Source organism: Octodon degus, unplaced genomic scaffold, assembly GCF_000260255.1.
Source record: "Octodon degus isolate 3935 unplaced genomic scaffold, OctDeg1.0 scaffold00017, whole genome shotgun sequence".
In the NCBI taxonomy this organism is placed as follows: Eukaryota; Metazoa; Chordata; class Mammalia; order Rodentia; family Octodontidae; genus Octodon; species Octodon degus.
This window is the reverse complement of record NW_004524593.1, coordinates 4,973,482-4,991,978: the sequence shown is the minus strand read 5'-3', so window position 1 is coordinate 4,991,978 and position 18,497 is coordinate 4,973,482. Positions and strand designations below refer to the sequence as shown.

At 35.5% G+C, this 18,497-nt stretch overlaps 1 protein-coding gene across 5 annotated transcripts in view; it reads left to right on the top strand.

Annotated features, from left to right (window-relative positions):
* Dnm3 (dynamin 3) overlaps positions 1–18,497 on the top strand; it is a 626,878-nt gene that overhangs the window by 575,229 nt on the left and 33,152 nt on the right. For all 5 annotated transcript variants that reach the window (XM_023710359.1, XM_023710362.1, XM_004626802.2 and 2 more), the window contains one exon: positions 15,676–15,840. In XM_023710359.1, the coding sequence (XP_023566127.1) occupies positions 15,676–15,840 (165 nt within the window). The remainder of the gene's footprint in view (positions 1–15,675; positions 15,841–18,497) is intronic.

Here is an 18,497-nt window from a genome sequence, read left to right as displayed (position 1 = left end):
AATCTCCAGAAGATTTTTGAATCTAGCAGTTAATTGGAAAGATTCTCACCCTGACTAACTATATATACTGATACCTGTGAACTAAGCAACTGCACTAAAGATGGCAATTTGTAATAGGAGGTACATGCTTGGAGTCCCTGTCATTCTGGTCTTCTGAATATGGGCTGCTTGTCATGACCTGCCAGTTGCTGCTGTGCTGTCTCTTGGGTAGATGACTGTTCAACAAGAAGCGGGTGGTGAATGAAGGCAGGGCACAGGAAAAGGAATGTTGTGGGACTGTCCTGCTTCAAGATTGTTATGGTTAGATTTCTGGACTTATGTGTAAACATAAGAATTCTATAATTCTTTATGCCTATTTTTAAAATATATTCTAATTTTTAAATGTTTTTTCATCATATTCTGTAGAGACTTAAAGTTCAACATATCAATACTTGATGAAAAATACCTGTTCCATGTTATGCCTAAAATGTTTGATATTCAGACAGATAGTGAGGTTAAGTTTACCTGCCTAGGTTGTATGGTAATAACAATAAGCTTCTCTTCTGGAGGGTTAACAACCTAAGTTTGCAGACCAAAATTAGGAAAAGGAGGGCCTCAAGGAAAGCAAACATTTTGGCCCTAGTCTTCCAAGGTCAATTAAGACTCAGGAAATATGAGAACTTGTACTGTAATGTCATGTAACTCAATAGTGTCCCAAATTTTCTGATCAAGAAGATTATGGGGCCAAAGAGGAAAGTTATCGATGATGTACAGTATGCCTAAGGAGAGTCACATGGAGAGAAAACATTCTCTCAGGCTTTCAAAGAGAGCACATTGACCAAGCAATGGCCGTGACTCATCCACTTAGCTGACACTGACAAAGGATCTACAATCTGAGGTACAGGATCCCAGGATAAATCCTGAGCAGATTTCACCGACCTTATGAGATCCAAAAGCTACAACTCTTTTTTTTTTTGGCAGGACCGGGTATTGAATTCAGGCCCTTGCACTTGCCAGGCAAGTGCTTATTCTACTAAGCGATCTCCCCTGCCCCAGAAGCTACAACTCTTTTTGCATAGGTCTTGCTTTGTCTTGGTCTTAACCAATCAGCAGAAAAGTATAAAAATGAAGTATAAGAAGTAAAGCCATGCTGTTATATTGAGCTGTAGGGGACTCAGGTCAACAATTTCTGACATTGCCAGTGAAGCGGGACCCCCAATACTATTAGGGAATACTGGATTCTTTTAGAATATTTTGCTGAGTTCACACACCTATAATAGTCAAATAATGAAACTTAACAAAAAAAGGGGATACAGATGAATGTCCATTTTGTATCTGTGTATTCAAAATGGTTAGGATAGATATATAGTTACATTCTTTGTTCTAATGGTGTTTGTAAATAGGATATCATGTCCGCATCTTGTACACCAAATAACCACCAGGAAGAATGTATGCAATGTGTTAATTATTGAAACTGTCCTACCAATTTGGTTTGAAACTGTCTCATCACTCTTTGTTTATCAATAAAATTATGGGGAAAAAATAAATGGTGTATGTGTTCTTGGGCCTCACAGAACTTATGCCACTGAGGCTTACGAAGGCAAATACCATAATAATGGGAATGTGTGATGTGGAGTTGACTGTCATTAGTTACCCAGAGCAAAGGAAAGTGAAAGCATTTATAAAACCAGTACCCACAGCCTGCAAGCCATAGGATGTAAAGAAGACCTTCCTCAGGATTAAAGCTGGAGATGGATCAGCCTATGATATCAGAAGCTGTAGTTCTACATCACAAGATCTGATGAGACCTTCCCTAGGTGCTGTGGGATGAGTACCTGTGATGCCAGGGCCTTTGGCATAGGTGACTGTAGACAAGGCTAAGTAATGACAGGACAAAGATATAAATATAGATCATCTTATTCCATTGTTCATATTTTAACCTCTGTCCTGAACTTCACTCAAGTAGACGTGGGTTAGGCATTTCAGGTACTCCCTCTCAGTTAGATGAGTTTTTCAAAACATGTATTTGAGGAATTCTGCAAATGTATATATGATGTGTGTGTTTCCATTTTATGTTTTCTGATGTATGTTCTTGAAAAATAATATTAGAAGTTATATTGACTAGACGGATTATGTTGTCATATCTCTTTCTCATTCATTTGACTACTCAGTTTTTAAGAAGAGAATTTCTAAGCAAAGCAATTCTGACAAATGTTTCACTTCAGAATCTCTTCAATTCAGAAATCTTTTTATCTGTTTTAAATTGGAAATGTGCTCTCAGTAGATACAATTAACAGAGAGGAAAATCATAGTACTCACTAATAACAGCATGCCTATGGCATTTTGAAATGATGGCTAAGAAAAAAATTTGGAAGAAATTGTACATACATGTAGGAATGTCTTTTCTTTCAATCATTTTCACCTTTAAACATACCTTAGTAATTTGCAAAAACAATCTTGATGAAAGTCATCTCAAAAAAATGCCTGCTTAGAGTTATAAATTCATATTTCTTACTAGTTATAATCTGATTTCTGTGTCTTACTAGTTATAATCTGATTTCTGCTTCTAGACTACTTTAAAACCCATTTAGGGGAAGAAAGATTTTAAGAACTCACATCAACTTTATCTCTTATATCACCAGTCATACTTATAAATCTATTAATACAACTCTCAGCGCAATCTCATGGACTATATATTTTTGTCTTAGTTACTTCTCATTGCTGGGATGAAGTACTTAACTGTCCACAAGTTAAAGGAGGAAAGGCTTATGTGACTTCACAGTTTGTGGAGGCCTTATTCCCTAGCTGGCTGGTTCCCGAGCATGGGGGTATGGCTGAGGGGCCTGGCTCTCACGCTCCAGTCCCTTGCAGCGGTGGCCCTGTGAGCATGTGGGGCTTGAGGGGCACAGAGGCACGAGCCATAGCAATTGTTAAATACTACAGAAATTTTCAAATACTTGCTTTGTAACAAGTTTTACCATAAAATAATTTTAATTTTTATTATAAATGTTGCTATAAGTTCCTAATATTTAAGCAATCTTGCCTCTTGGGTTTTGTCACATTAGCAGAAATAGAAAAAAAATCTGAAAGCCAAAGGAAATATCACCATTAAAGAAGTCAATTTTTTGTTTTCTATAAATATAATACTCTAAATTCCCCATATTTTAAAGTAGGTCTCTCTCTCTCTCTCTCTCTCTCTCTCTCTCTCTCTCTCTCTCACACACACACACACACACACACACAATTTCCAAAGAGGCATAGAATTATCTTAATCTATTTTCTACTGTTACAGTAAAATACTCAAGACTGGACAATTTATAATGAATATAAATTTATTTAGTGGCTCCAAAATCCCAAAGCATGGCAGTGGCATCTGGTAAGAGCATTCAGGTCAGATCATCTCATTTTGGAAGGTGGGAAGAGAACAGATCAAGAGAGACCAAACTTGCTTTTATAATCCGCTGTCTCAATAATCAAGTCACTATTGTAACAAAACCATTAATCCAGCTAAGAATGGTAACACATACCTGTAATCCCTGTACTCTGGGAGGCTGAGAATCATGTTCCAGCCTAGCCTATGCAATGGAATGATCTGGTGAAACTGTCTCAAAATTAAAAACAAACAAACAAACACAGCAACCTGGAAAGGGATGTAGATGTAGCTCAGTATGGAGATCCCAGGTTCAGTTCTTGCTGCCATAAAACGAAATACATTAATCTATTTGTGAGGGCAAAACCTGTTCACCTCCTGTGTAGCCCCTATTTTCCGACACTGCTGCACTGAGAATGAAGTTTCCAACATGCAAACTTCGGAGGACACATTCCAACAACAAATGTAAGAAGATGAAAATTAAAATAAACTCTAGACACAGTTGTTGTTACTCTTAGATTAATAGCTCTTTGTCCAGTCAATCTTATTTTCAATCTCAGTAGTTTCAGCACTCTCAATGTATCTTACATTCTAGTCTTTTGAAAGGAGCAGTTAATGCCTAAATTTTTTTACTCAGATTTTTTTCTTCCTCTTTTGAATTTCTTATAATTTTTTTTTCCTTCAAACAAATCTTCACAATTTTTTTTGTGTGCAAACTCAAACTTCTAAGATGCTTATCCCAATCAGGCAAAGATAATTAATTGGGTGTCAGTGCTTCCAGAGACAAAACAAGTCCTAGTTTTGGCAACTTTGGTAGTAGCTAAATCTTTTAGAAGACAAGTTTAGATGGGATTGAGTGTTGTTCATCGTACATGGTCTATCTTTGACTATTAGAACTAAAATTTGAAATATACAACCAGGCACATTTCTTGGGATTTGACTTTCATGCCTTGATTAACAGAGATTAACCTAAATTTTCCAGATAGCTGGAAAATTCCATTGCATAGGCTAGGCTGGAACATGAGATAGCTTTTAGGTGTTTTGTTGTTTTTAAATCTGGGTCATCTGGTAGAACTGTTAGGCCCTGGAATGTCTGCGCTCTCCATGTAATGGCTGAAAAAGTTACCTTGGGGCCTTTGGGGGATTCTCCATTTGAATGCAGGTGACAGCTTTATCAACTATGGTGTCCAGTAGACCTTAGGGACATTTAAAACCCTTGATTACAGCTGCTTTTTACAGCCTGCCTCATGGTTTTTTTTTTTTTTTTCTACTTTGTGGGAAAAGAAAAGATTCTTTCCAAAGTTTTATTGTTATGTTTTCAGTGTATTACATTCTTTGCACTTTTACTAAGAAGTTTCTGCATGTAAAGAAGTGCAACTGTATTTTCACTGAAATTTGAAGGATTATTTATCTCATAATATCGGGACGTACAGAAAGCCCACTGCATACCTGTGGTGTGATTTTATTATTCAACATCTTATTATCTGTTATGATCTCCCATATTGTTTTCATAATGTTTGAATTTTATTGTCCCTCATCTAAGAATGAACTTTACTATAATACATCTATACTCACTCACATAAATGTTTTTAAAAGAACAATTGTTAATTTTTGTTGTATATGTTTATTTTTCTTCTAGACCTTTATATGTCATACAGTCTTTGTATCAAGACTCATTTTTTGCTGTTGAATAGACCTTAAAACACCTGATTCTAAAATGAATGAGCCTTAAACACATCTGGAAAGCTGGGCATGGTCACCCCATCTGTCATGTCTCCCTTCTGGGATGCTACTGCAGAAGGACTGCGAATCTGAGTGCAGCCTGGGCAACTTTGCAACTTAGGGAGAATGTGCCTTAGAAAAGATAATAATTTAACAAGCCTGAGGGTGAAAGGAAAGTTGAAAAATAAATAGCAGAACTGGTATAATAATGTAAAACTTCCCTACACGTGTGCGTTTTTAGATGAGAGTAGAATTCCTAAAGCACAGATTACACTTGAGAGCTTAGTCACTCGTCCTTATAGCCTTCGAGTTTTATCTCTGTACAAATGAAGACACTTGATAGAATTTGGAAGCGTTCGTTTCCTTTCAAGAGTGTTTGTAGGTCATTTCTTATTATGACCTAATGAAGAATGGAGTGGAGTAAAAATGTACATTCTACTGCCTGCAGTGACAGCCCCACCCCCGGGCTCGCTGAGCCAGTGATGGAGTCCAGGCGTGGTGGTGCAGGCCTGTCATCCCAGTACTAGGGAGGCTGAAAACAGGAGGATCACTACAAGTCTGAGCTGCATAGTGAGACCCTGCACAGAATAAAAGTACATTCTAGAGTCAGAATACCTGTAGAGAACCCTTGGTGTGCCACTTATTGACTAAGTGACTTTAAATAAATTATTTACCTCCTCTTTGACGCAGACCTTTATCTGTGAAATGGAGATAATATACTTTGATACTTGTTCTAAGAGTAATGGAATTAATATATATAATCAGATTGGAAGCTACACAATATTTAGCTGTCATTTAAAGAGGCTTTTTCTTCACTGTAATTTTCAATGTTTCCATAGGGTAGGTGTTGATTTACTCATTTTATCAAAGAAATAAAAGTTAAATATGACCTACTAGTTAGTGCATCCAGTAATATAATAAAAATATATCAGTGTAGAAATGGTATTCTTTTAGAATTACATGTGCATCTTTTTAGTCCTATGGCTTTTTGCTGAAATTAAATATGGATTTGCTTCCAACTGTTAGATATTTGTATACCTGGGATAGGAAACAATAAATACAAAGTCTAACAGAGCGTTAAGAGTTCTGAATCTCAGGCGTAGCATTCAAATGTATGTTGCATTCATAGCAAACCATGAAAAATCAACAGGGAGAGTTGGGAGAAAATAATTTCACACTGAGAGAGTAGTTTATTGCCATGCTGTGAACCAGCAAGAAGGCCCTCACAAGATACATGAAGTCGTATAATCTTAAATTTTCCCACTTCCAGAACTGGCAGAAATCAATACATTTTCCATGTTAATTTCCCAGTCTCTTATATTCTGCTATAGCAGCAGAAAAGGGATAAAAAAAACAAGAGGACATTAAGTCACCTACTATTTTGCCATCTCTAGTGGAAGTGTGTATCTGTGAGTGTTCTCCAAAGACACAGACAAATAGCGTGTGTGCATATGTCAAACAAGCTTGGATATATGGACCTGACTCATAGTTACAGGAGCTAGAAGGACCCACATTTGCAAGGTGGGCTGTCAGACTGGAGCCCCAGGAGAGTCAGTGTCCTAGCTAAGGCAGTGAGTGCATTGTGGCCGAGGAAAGGCTGGTGCTTCAGAGGAATGCAGAAGACAGTCTGTTCCACCCAATGTAGAATTCTTTTTTTTTTATCTTTATTTTTATTTTTTAAAATTTTTTATTCATTTTAATGAGAAAAAAGATAAAATAGCAATGAAACAGTTTCAAAAGCAGGTTGGTAGGACAGTTACCTTAATTAATACATTGCTTATTGTTGTCTCCATAGTAGTTATTCAGAGGACAAGACGCAGACATGAAATCTTGTCTAAACACTAGTAGTATAAATCTTTCTTCTCATTGAACTGAGAGAAAGTAGCTGTATAGCTATCCTAACTATCTTGTATATACATATATATTTTTTTCACTACAAAATGGTACTTTATTTATATCCCCCTTTTCTGTTTTGTATTGTCAGAGATAAGTGTTCCATTGTTGTTAGAGATGCTATATTTTGGAGAAGTCTTTAAAGGGTCTTTTCATACTTGGTGCCAGTCCAAATATTGTAGCTACTTTAATTCAGCAAGATAACCCAATATAGCCCAATAGTCCATAATAGTAGTCAGTTACCAGCACAACTGGCAATTGTCCACAGTTGTTGACTTGAGTCTTTCAAAGCTCAGCATACTAATACAGCTTTACTTTTTATACCTTGTGGTTACATTTTTCTGCTGGATGGTTAAGACCAAGCTAAAGCAAGACCTATATAGCTAAAAATGTAGCTTTTGCTGTCTGATAAGGTCAGTCAAATCCTCTCAGGAGAGAACTCTTTTTCTGAGGGAAGGCTGGTCTTTTTTTCTGTACTGGCCTTCAACTGAGTAATTGAGGCCCATTCACACAATGGAGCCAGCCTGCTTAGACTCCACAAATTTAAAAGCTATCACAAATCTAGACGTTAATCTCATTCAATAACACCCGCAATTCATAACATCAACACCCAGAGTATACGATTAAGTATGTGAGCACCCAATTGTCCAGACAATTTAACACATAAGATTAACTATCACAAACAATTTTTGTATTCACCCTTATGTCATCTGTTCTCATCCTCTGAAGCTTTTTCTCTGTGGAAATGTTCTAGTTTTCGTTTTATATTCCAAATACACATGTATTTTACTAAAAAAAATAAATGAAGGGCATATGTATTAGTTGACTCTGGTTCAATTCTTTCTTACGAAGAGGACTTTACAGCAAGGTTAAATTTTAAGTAAACATGGATAATTCTCCCAGTAGTCTATATATCAAAATAATGTAGGCACTTTCAAAATCACTGGTATAATTTAAAACCAAAAATGATGCAAGGATGGTTATTTCTGAAAGAAACCTTGTAAATTAATTTGTTTCTTCTTGTTACTTTATGGTAAAAAAGCTCAGTATATAGAGATTGAGATTTTCCCAAAATAAATAGGCACAATTTTAAAAAAGAAGTAAGATTGTTTAACAGTGTTCTATATTATGATTTAAAAACTTAACATGAATTTTTCGTGCTGATGAACTTCTCTTACAAAGCAATGGTGTCCTTGAGATAGATTAAAGATAGACTGGAATTATTTCTGGGAGGAATCTAGGATAGGATATAGATTTCCAGATTTTGCTAAGAATCTACATATTCACCTTTTTTTATAGTTTGCAGGAAAAAAACAGTTATTTTATGCATTTCCAATGCAAATGCCATTGTATGAGGCGGTCAGTTATATGAGAGAAATTCCAATACCCCTTAATTCACCCAAATTTCATTATTTATAGCTGTATTATTTATTATAAATTTAGACAGATGCTGCTACCAAACAGAAATAAATTTTCTCTCTCAGGAAACTTTTGAGCCAAGAAAGTTAAAAAGAGAAAAGACAATGAACTACATTCAGAATCAAGCTGGTTTTGTCAATATTTTTTTTAAACAAATAGTCATCTTGAAAATTTTGAGACTTGTTTTATGGCAGCTTGATTTGACCTTAATCTAGCATAGTTTTTTTTTCTTTTTATTTATTTATTTTCCATCAAGTATTGATATGTTAAACTTTATTTTTTTAATTTTTTCCATAATTTTATTGAGAAACAAATAGCAATGAGACAGTTTCAAATCAAATTGGTAGGACAGATTCAATAATTAACACATTGCATACATTCTTCATAGTGGTTAATTGCTGTACAAGATACAGACAAGACATCCTATTTACAAACACTATTAGAACAAATCCCTCTATTCATTAAGAGAATGTAACTATATATCTATCCTAACCACTTTGAATACACAGATACAAAATGGACATTCATCTGTATCCCCTTTTTTTTGTTAAGTTCCGTTATTTGACTATTATAGGTGTGTGAACTCAGCAAAATATTCTAAAAGAGTCCAGTAGTCCATAATAGTATTGGGAGGTTCCACTTCACTGGCAATGTCAGAAATTGTTGACCTGAGTCCCCTACAGCTCAACATAACAGCATGGCTTTACTTCTTATACTTTGTTTTTATACTTTTCTGCTGGATGGTTAAGACCAAGGTAAAGCAGGACCTATGCAACAAGAGTTGTAGCTTTTGGATCTGATAAGGTCAGTGAAATCTCCTCAGGATTTATCCTGACATCCTGTACCTCAGGTTGTAGAACCTTTGTCAGTGTCAGCCATGTGGATGAGTCACGGCCATTGCTTGGCCAACGTGCTCTCTGTGAAAGCCTGAGAGAATGTTTTCTCTCCATGTGACTCTCCTTAGGCACATTCTACATCATCAATCACTTTCCTCTTTGGCCTCATAATCTCCTTGATCAGAAAATTTGGGACACTACTGAGTTACATGACATTATAGTACAAGTTCTCACCCTGACTAACTATATATACTGATACCTGTAAACTAAACAACTGCACTGAAGATGGTAATCTGTAATAGTAGTTTCATGCTTGGAGTGCCTGTCATTCTGGTCTTCTTCAAAAAGAAGGGGCTGGTGAATGAAAGCAGGACACAGGAAAAGGAATGTTGTGGGACTGTCCTGCTTCAAGGTTGTATGTGGTTAGATTTCTAGACTTATGTGTAAACATAAGAATTCTATAATTCTTTATGCCTATTTTTAAAAATATATTCTAATATTTAAATGTTTTTTCATCATATTCTGTAGAGACTTAAAGTTCAACATATCAATACTTGATGAAAAATACCTGTTCCATGTTATGCCTAAGATGTTTGATATTCAGACAGATAGTGAGGTTAAGCTTAACAGCCTAGGTTGTATGGCAGTAACAATAAGCTTCTCTTCTGGAGGGTTAACAGCCTAAGTTTGCAGAACAAAATTAGAGAAAAAGGAGGGCCACAAGGAAATTCAACATTTGGGCCCTAGCCATCCAACGTCAATTAAGACTCAGGACATATGAGAACTTGTAATCTAGCATAGTTTTGTAATGTTGGTTATGATGCTACCAAGCGATAAAAGGACATTAAAAGTTATATGCAAAATAAAATTACTAATGGATAAAAGAAGAGAGAAGGAAGCATTGAAATGAAAATAGTATAAACACAAAAGATTGATCGACCTCCCCTCATTTAATCCACTTTTTTTTTTTTTTTAATAGGGAAAGTTCTACAGGGTGTTCAGGGTCTCACTACTAGATCAGACTCATAGTGATCTGCTTGTTTACAGCCTCCCAAGAGCTGGGATTACAGGCTCGTGCCACCACACCCAGTCTCAATTGCTGTCTCAGTGCACCCCAGGGTCAGGGCCAGCATGGCGGGCCTGGGGATTAAACCCCCAGCCCCTGTGCCTGCTTGCAGGTGCTTTAATCTGCTGAGCTATTTGGCCAGCCCTAATCCACTATTAATCCCTGAGATAACCTGGCTCAGATTAGGCTCAGTGATTTCTCCTGTATTATAGGTGTGTCTTGCACAGGCATCTCCACTTTGCTGTCCAGCATTTTGCAACTAATTACAATTTAAACCTTTCACATCCTCTCAGTCATCAAAATCTTTTTATTAAACCAGATGAAATAGTGGATACAAGGCAGACATCGGCTCTACGTGGAGGACTTAGTTCAGGGAATCCCAGAAATCACCCCACATCTAGATCTTCATCGCTCAGCTCCCTGCAGTCACAGAAACCCAGGCCTTCAGAAAATGGCATGATGGGTTTTTTAATTATCACACGATATTTATGAGGCTTCTCCTATATGCGGGCACTATGCTAAGTACTAGAAATAAAAATAACGAGCACATTTCCTCAGTATCCATCTTTATCTTTGAAATCTCACTCTGTTTCTCAGAGCTCTGTCAAGCATTTCCATTTCCATCTGCCTGTGGTCCGCAGGGCACTGGACTCTGTTAGTGCATCTTGGACTCACTAATTCCCCTCCCTTTGTGTCCTTCTGGCTTAATGAGCTCACAAGCAAGACCTTTTTAGACTTCCCTTGCATCTTTCACAGTACACACCAGACACTACATATCTGAATTTATTAATGAAATACCTGTCACAAAGTGCCAGGTGACAGCCTAGAATACCCTCAAAGGCTTTCTAGAGCATCATTCTCTCTCTCTCTCTCTCTCTCTCTCTCTCTCTCTCTCTCTCTCTCTCTCTCGACCTTCTATCCCTAATGAATTATAACAAATGATTAGGAGTGGATAGTGTCTTTAGGTGAAAACATTCTCAGTTATTTGGACCTGGAAATTTTAAAGGTGCATCACCATGGTAACAGTGTTTTCATAATAATGACTAGATTCACTAAGGAGTCAAGTGATATTTTATTCTTTCAGTAGAGAGTTATGGAATAATAACACATAAAAAGGGATAATAATTGATTATCTAGAAAAATAATCTGTAGCTGTGTAAATGACTGTCCAGTGCTTCCCATTCAACAGAGGAGACCTCACAAATCCCCCTTTGGCTCTGTAGTATTGTTAAGCTCAAGTTATTGGGAAGACATTTTGTTTCCATTATTCCAGAGTTAAACAGTTGAAGTCAGCAGCTTTATTTTAATGGCTCCAGGAGTCCTCAAATAAACTTACGATATAATTAAAAGATAGTTCTTATTAAGGGAAGAGACAAGGTATGTCAGTCAGGCCCAGAACTTCTATAACAAATGCTTCAAGATTTATTGAAAAGTATCTTTCAAGCAACACTTTCATTCCCTCACCTGTTATTATAAGCTTTTAAGGAAAAAAATCTCTTAAAGTTTTCTAAAATGGTCTGTTTCTTAGATAATTTCTTAAGAGTTATAATTTTTGCAAATACATTTCAGTGTTTTGCATTTATACTATTGTTTTGTAATTGCTTAAATTTAATTAGATTTCTCAAAAGCTACTTAGAAAAAATTTTCAGTAAGGCTTTCCTATTGTATTTTTCAGAAGAAATCTGGGTTTTACAATATTATTCACATTTGTAAACAGCTTCAATGAACCTGCACATAAAAGGTTAAATGTTTGCAGGCCATTCTTTTTTTTTGCCTCAAAGATCAGAGACAAATTACTATTTTTATTTTATATTCCCTTGATGAGGATAATGATAAACATCTGTCACTTCAGTGCCTTGCAAAGAATGCTATTGCAATCCTGTAATTTAAACAAAGAAAAAATATAGTCATGCAGAGCATACATTCAGAAAAGAATGACAGAGAATTTAGTTAGAACTGGGATTAGAGAAAATGAATTTATGCTCCCTGCAATTAGTTAAAAAAAATTTTCATCTATACACACTTTCACATTTATCTTAGTCATTTTCAACATTATTACTTCTTTCTAAAATCAGAAATCAAATTGATATTCTGAATTATGTGACTCCCTTGCATGTCCATTTTATTATCAAAATAGTTAAGATTTATGACCATATGTGCACTAGGATATGCCAAGGCAAAAGAGAATTTTAAGTTGTTTTACTGGGTATTTTGGAACATCTCAACTTTTTTCTTTTTTATGTTGAGAATTAAACAAGTGTTCTTTATTTACTCCGATACTTCTCTTACTGACTGCTTCTGATTTCCAAAAGCAAAAGTTAGCATCCTTGGCACACTTAATTGTGCAGAAAAGCAAAGCAAAACTAAATGTCATTAACAAGAGTGTGAACTAGGGAAATTCAGTGTTTCTATGGGAAAATATGAATGGTGATATAATTTTTCTAATGTTTCATATTCCTAAAGGTTTATTTAATATATGCAACTTGTTCCAGTTTTCTCTTCTAGCTCAGCAATTTATCTCTTATAAATATCACTACTAGTACTTCAGTGATTTAATTTTCTTATTAAATGTTTTCCATTAATTACTTTATAGATAAAACTAACTTGACACATTATGGATGTTTCATATCTACTTTTATAACACTAAACAGAAAAATAAATGTAATTTAAAATTATATTAATTGTACATGTGTGGAACAAATTTCAGCTCTCAGAGCTTCAACATGCTCTTCTATAGATTGACAATAATAAGGTTCCCTGTGGTTGTGGTGCAGCTCTATTAGCCTGGTACCTGAAATATAGTAGGGGCTCAGGGAATGTTCCCAGGGAAAGCCCTAAGTTGATGCTGAAATGCTATCACCCTTACTGCTAAATATAATAGTGAAATCCAAGGGAGACTAACTGAATTGTATTGTAGTCATTATTGACATTTGTATTGCTTTCTACAGAAAAGTTTTTCAGCTTTGTGAATTCAACTTTGTTCTCATGCATACATATAATTTCATAATAATTTTATCATCCTCATTATTATCAAATAGTAGTGAACTCTAACTGATCAACTTTCCATTCCTGTAATAAATAGACATTCCTACTTTGGTAGACCCATTTTTAGTTTTAATTCCTCCCACTCTTGTACATGAAGATCTATCCTAATTTCTGAAAAAGAAAAGATAAACAAAATCTGACCTAAAATATAGGAAAATGCATAGAATTTGATAGCATATATTCCCCTCTACTATAGGAAAAAGGATAGAATTAAGCTGGATGCTAAAAAATAAAGGCAAATGCAGAAAAGGGCTTATCTAGAAGAGGTGGCCATGGAGCAGGCTTGAAAGATGAGCTATCTTCACAGATGGACAGAGTAGTGCGCAGACAGGGCCATAGGCAAGGAGTTGCCTGCAAAAGATCTAGAGGTACAGAGTAAAAATATGAACCTTGGCCTTTTTTAAAGGTTTGAATTGGAAATGACTTATCTCCATTTTTTTTCACCTTAATGTACATAATGTGTTTTTAGAGTCAGAAGCTCTGAATTCATCTGGAATATTCTGTAAGGAAAGAAACTAACCTTCATGCAGGCCTTCCGAACCATTTTAAATTTCATATACATTTTCTCATTTAGTTGTCACAAGTTTGCCAGATAAGGACATTTCCATTTTAAAGAAACTGAGTTTCATTCATACTAGGAAACTGAGGCTATGAATTTGAACCTTAAGGTTTGACTTTCTAATACAATACCCTTAAAACATTGACTGACTAGGTTACGGTTGGAGTTAGGGTTCGGGTTAGGGTTAGACTTTTATTGTAGGATGGTATATGTTTGCAGAGTTGGCATGCTGTTTATACCTCAGAAAAAGTTTGGGAATATGCCTGGATTTCTTTCATGGCTGACTTTTGCTCCATCATTTTACCATTTTGGGGCCCTGGTTTTTGCTTATTTATTGCACGTTGTCTTGCATCTGTATCACAAACTAATAGCAAAACTAATGAATTATACAATTACATTAGCCACCAAAGAACCATTTTTAAAGAAATTAAATAAAGCAACAACTGTCACTTTGAAATATCCAATCTTCTTTCTACTTTGCTGTTGTAACAGTAAGATGCCTAAAACATGTCCTAATACTATTAACTTTGCGGTTTTGTGTCATGCTATCAGGAAGAAATATGACAGTTAACTTTTACAGTAACCATATATTGCTAAGCATTAGATATTTCTGAAAGAAAGCTACAGAAATGTTGTAAATTTCTATCTTTGTTAGTTTTGGTTTTGTGATCTGTGAGTATACCATTCACACATGCACATTGGTTCAGAGGAAGTGATGGTCATGTACAGATGCAATGAAGCTACTTAGGCAGTGCTTTGCCTAGAACTGATTGGATGATTGAAAAACTGTCAGAACAAAGCATGCACATTTCCAAAGAAAGGTACTTCATGTCCACATTGGAAACAGTAAATTATTTCTCCTTGTAATGTTCATAACTAAACTACTCTAAATATTAAGAAGTAGCCAAACCATTAAATATCTGCATCATATTTGGGGGCTTAGATGCTTCAACCTGACTAAATGGAGAACATTTGTTCTAAATTGATTCCGATGCCAAGCCAATAGGTCAGCCCTTAATGATAAAGATGCCATTCCAGCCCAGCCTTTGGTGGATAAGCCAAAATTAATTAATTCAAGTCCTATGATATAGAAAACAGATGCGTCCCTTGTATTGCACAAGTAAATTCTTTGTGTATAGATATGTTCTGTTTTAGTCAAAGAATAACAAGTTGGAAGTTGAAATGGTAAGTTTTTCACAATGGAGCCAGCCTTTAGTAGTGATGACAGAAACATGAATTTACATAGCAAATTCCAGCAAATGCATGGAAGGATGAATTATCTTCTATATCTCATATTTTGGCTCTAGGCCAGTCCTCAGAGATTTAGTTTTAAATCAGGGCTGATCCAATCCAGAGCAGGCCTAGAAGTGCCAGAACAACATCAAGGTTATTTCTAATCTTTGGAGTCCCTAGAGACTCCTCCCAGAGGTTTACATCTGCATCATATGTTTGGATTCAGTTCTCTGGCCAGCTTGCAAATGGCTTAAGCTAAGATTGTTCTCTAGAGGTACGTTGTTAGGTACACTGTTGTTTGGTTAATCGTTTCAGCATTCATTCAGACATAGAATACTTCCCTTTGCTAGAATGTGGCAGGCTAAAAGTAGAAAAATAACTGTAGGATCTTGATCTATTTTCAGAATTAATTGATGGGGGACAAGATAAGGATGTTACTATATAATGGTGTAAACTCAAAGTATGCAAAGCAAAAGTTGATCATTTGATGTCTGGCTTGTTTTTCTTCAGAGAAAATATGACAGTATGTTTTATTTTGTTTCCTTTCTGTTAGGCTGAAAATGATGAGAATGGACAGACAGAAAACTTTTCCATGGACCCACAATTAGAGAGGCAAGTGGAGACCATTCGCAATCTTGTGGACTCCTACATGTCTATTATCAACAAATGCATCCGAGATTTAATTCCCAAAACGATAATGCACCTTATGATCAATAATGTGAGTAATTATAAACTATCTCCTTTAACTTCTAATCCATCCAAGTATAGAAATTGAGCATGTTTGCTTACTGTCTTTGTGATAATTGGAAAACTGAAATACCTGGGTTTATCATTTTTCCTTTACAAGTGGTAAGTGACTAATCAATGAAAGAGAATTTAGGAGAAAAAGCAAGATGTTTAGCTAAAGTACTGAGGTGTTCTCATTGTTTATTTTCTAGAAGGATGTGTATCTGAAGATAACAAAGCAGGGCAAAAATACTATATTCATAGTGTAAGTTAATTGCAAAGCCAACAATAAAATTGGAAATTTAGGCTTCTAGATCTTGAGATTAATGGTGAAAGACATACCTAATTCTACACACACACATATACACTATCTATTAATATGATTTTCATCTAGTAAAAATGCCCATTTTAACTTGAGAAAGGGAATCTTGCTTCTTCCCTTGACTTTAAAGTCAGGTTTGTTTTAAGGATGATATAACCACAAATCTCAAAGTATCCTGCTGTACTAGTGAAAAAAATGGATTTAGATTATCCAGAATCTTTCCTGTTTCATTTATCTATATCCCTCTGAATGTTATGCTTAAATTAAATAGTCTAGTTTGGATCTTTTAGTAGTTAACTTTTCAAAGTATAAATAATACTATAAGATATCAGAGAAATTATCTTTTAGGTAAGAAGGCTATACTGAGGTGTTTTATGAACAGACTTTTCTGAATCTTCACAAATAAAATGTCATTAATTTTCCCAGTTATTATCTAAGAATATTGTTTTATTTATGCCACCAATATATTGTGAATATTGCCTGTAAAAAATCAAACTTAGATGGTAAAATAGTGAAAAGTTCCCAAACTAGAATTCAAGAGTAACCTGGCTCTTAACCTAGTTCTGCTACACTCTGTTGACCTAAGGTGAGTCATTTAACCTTCTGCATGTCCATTTCCTCCATACGTAAACTACTGGTCATGGTAAGTATGTCTGGCTCAGTGACTTGTTGCAGAAGACAGTATATTTGACAATTCCCGTGGAAAATCTAAGTGTAAGAAATCAATATGGTTGCCTATTTCAGAATCATGAAAAGTTTTTATCCATACATCAATGTTGATTTTTAAATTTTATTTTTAAGTGTAACCATCCATTTACTGTCCATGATCTCTACATTTCTTGACTCTTAAGAGGTCCCAAATAATGTGAACAACCTTGTTTTTTTATGTACCTTCTACCCTTCTCCATCTCTAGCAAGTTGTTGTTTTTAACTATTTTCATATACATTTCATGTATTTGAACAAGGTTAACAGAATACATTGAAGTCTAAGTACAAGTAAGCAATAAATTAGAAATGTAGGAACTGTGAATTGTATTGTTACTCTTGATTGGTGGCCTGTTGTGTCGCCTGAAGCCAACCTTTTAACCCCTCTGAGCTAGTCAGTCACCTCTACAAGCTTAGTCAGAACATTGAGGTACCTCAGAGAACTGTCAGAGAATATAACAAATGTGGCTGTAAGCCATTTAGAAAAATCTGGAGCACTAAACAAACAGTCTGTGTATTTTCTAAATTACCCTCTTAACTTTGGTTAAATGAACTCAGGTTGTTTTGCTGTGGTATATCCAGGCATTGGCTTATTTAAACATTTCCCTGATTAAGGATCATTTATCTTTTCACTGTTTTACCAAGAGTCATTAGTACTGCCATCAGTTCAAATGCTGCTTTGCCCTGCGTTATATTAAATTATCAGCACAGGAAATAACACTTCCTGTCTGTAGCTGTTCCGAGTAGCTTGACACAAATTAGCTAAAAGGGGGAAAAAACTCTATGGTAAATCTGTTCTTTCACCTTCTCAAGAAAAATACAAACCACATACCCACACATACAAAGAGACAGACGACAGACGTAGGAGTCATTTACCTCACTCCTCACTGTTGTGTTGTTTTCTTTAATGAAATGGCTAAACCCCCACCTCCAGAATATTGTCCTTGGCAGTCAAGCTCTGCTAGTCGTCTCGAGAGAGACCTCACAGAAGAGTCATGAGAAAGGAGACTTCAATTAAGATCTAGGCTTCAAGGTCAAACCTTGAAACAGAGATTAATAGGAAAGTGGAGGAGGTAAAAGTGCTGTGTGATGCTTGCATTCTTAGGAAACTAGTTACTTCTGTTTCAAATGTAAATTTTTGTTTCTACCTGACATTTGCCTTATGTATCTGGAATAATTGCTTTTCCTGAACATTATATCTGTTTTGCACTATACATACATAATTTTATATAGAACATACATTATATATTTTCGAGTTACATGTGTAATTTCTGTATCTGTGAAACTATATCTCTTTTAAAAAATGTTCTCATATTGTCACGACCAAGACTTCCTTGTTTGACAGAATTCCAACTTTTTGTTCATTCCGCATGTGAGAACAAGGAAGCAAATAGCAGACACCTAGTGCTGGACTATGCAGATGTGCTGGTGTTTTTAGTTGACTGAAGGTAAAGATATTTTCCCCTAGAAAAACTGATAGTCTGACGCCTAGCTCTGAATTCTCCCCACCAAACAGAGCTGCATCTATAAATGGCTTTGGTATTTTTCCAGAACCAATAAATACCTAAAATGGGGTTCTCTATTTCTTCCTGCTCAACCAGAAACAGACTACAGCCTTTCCT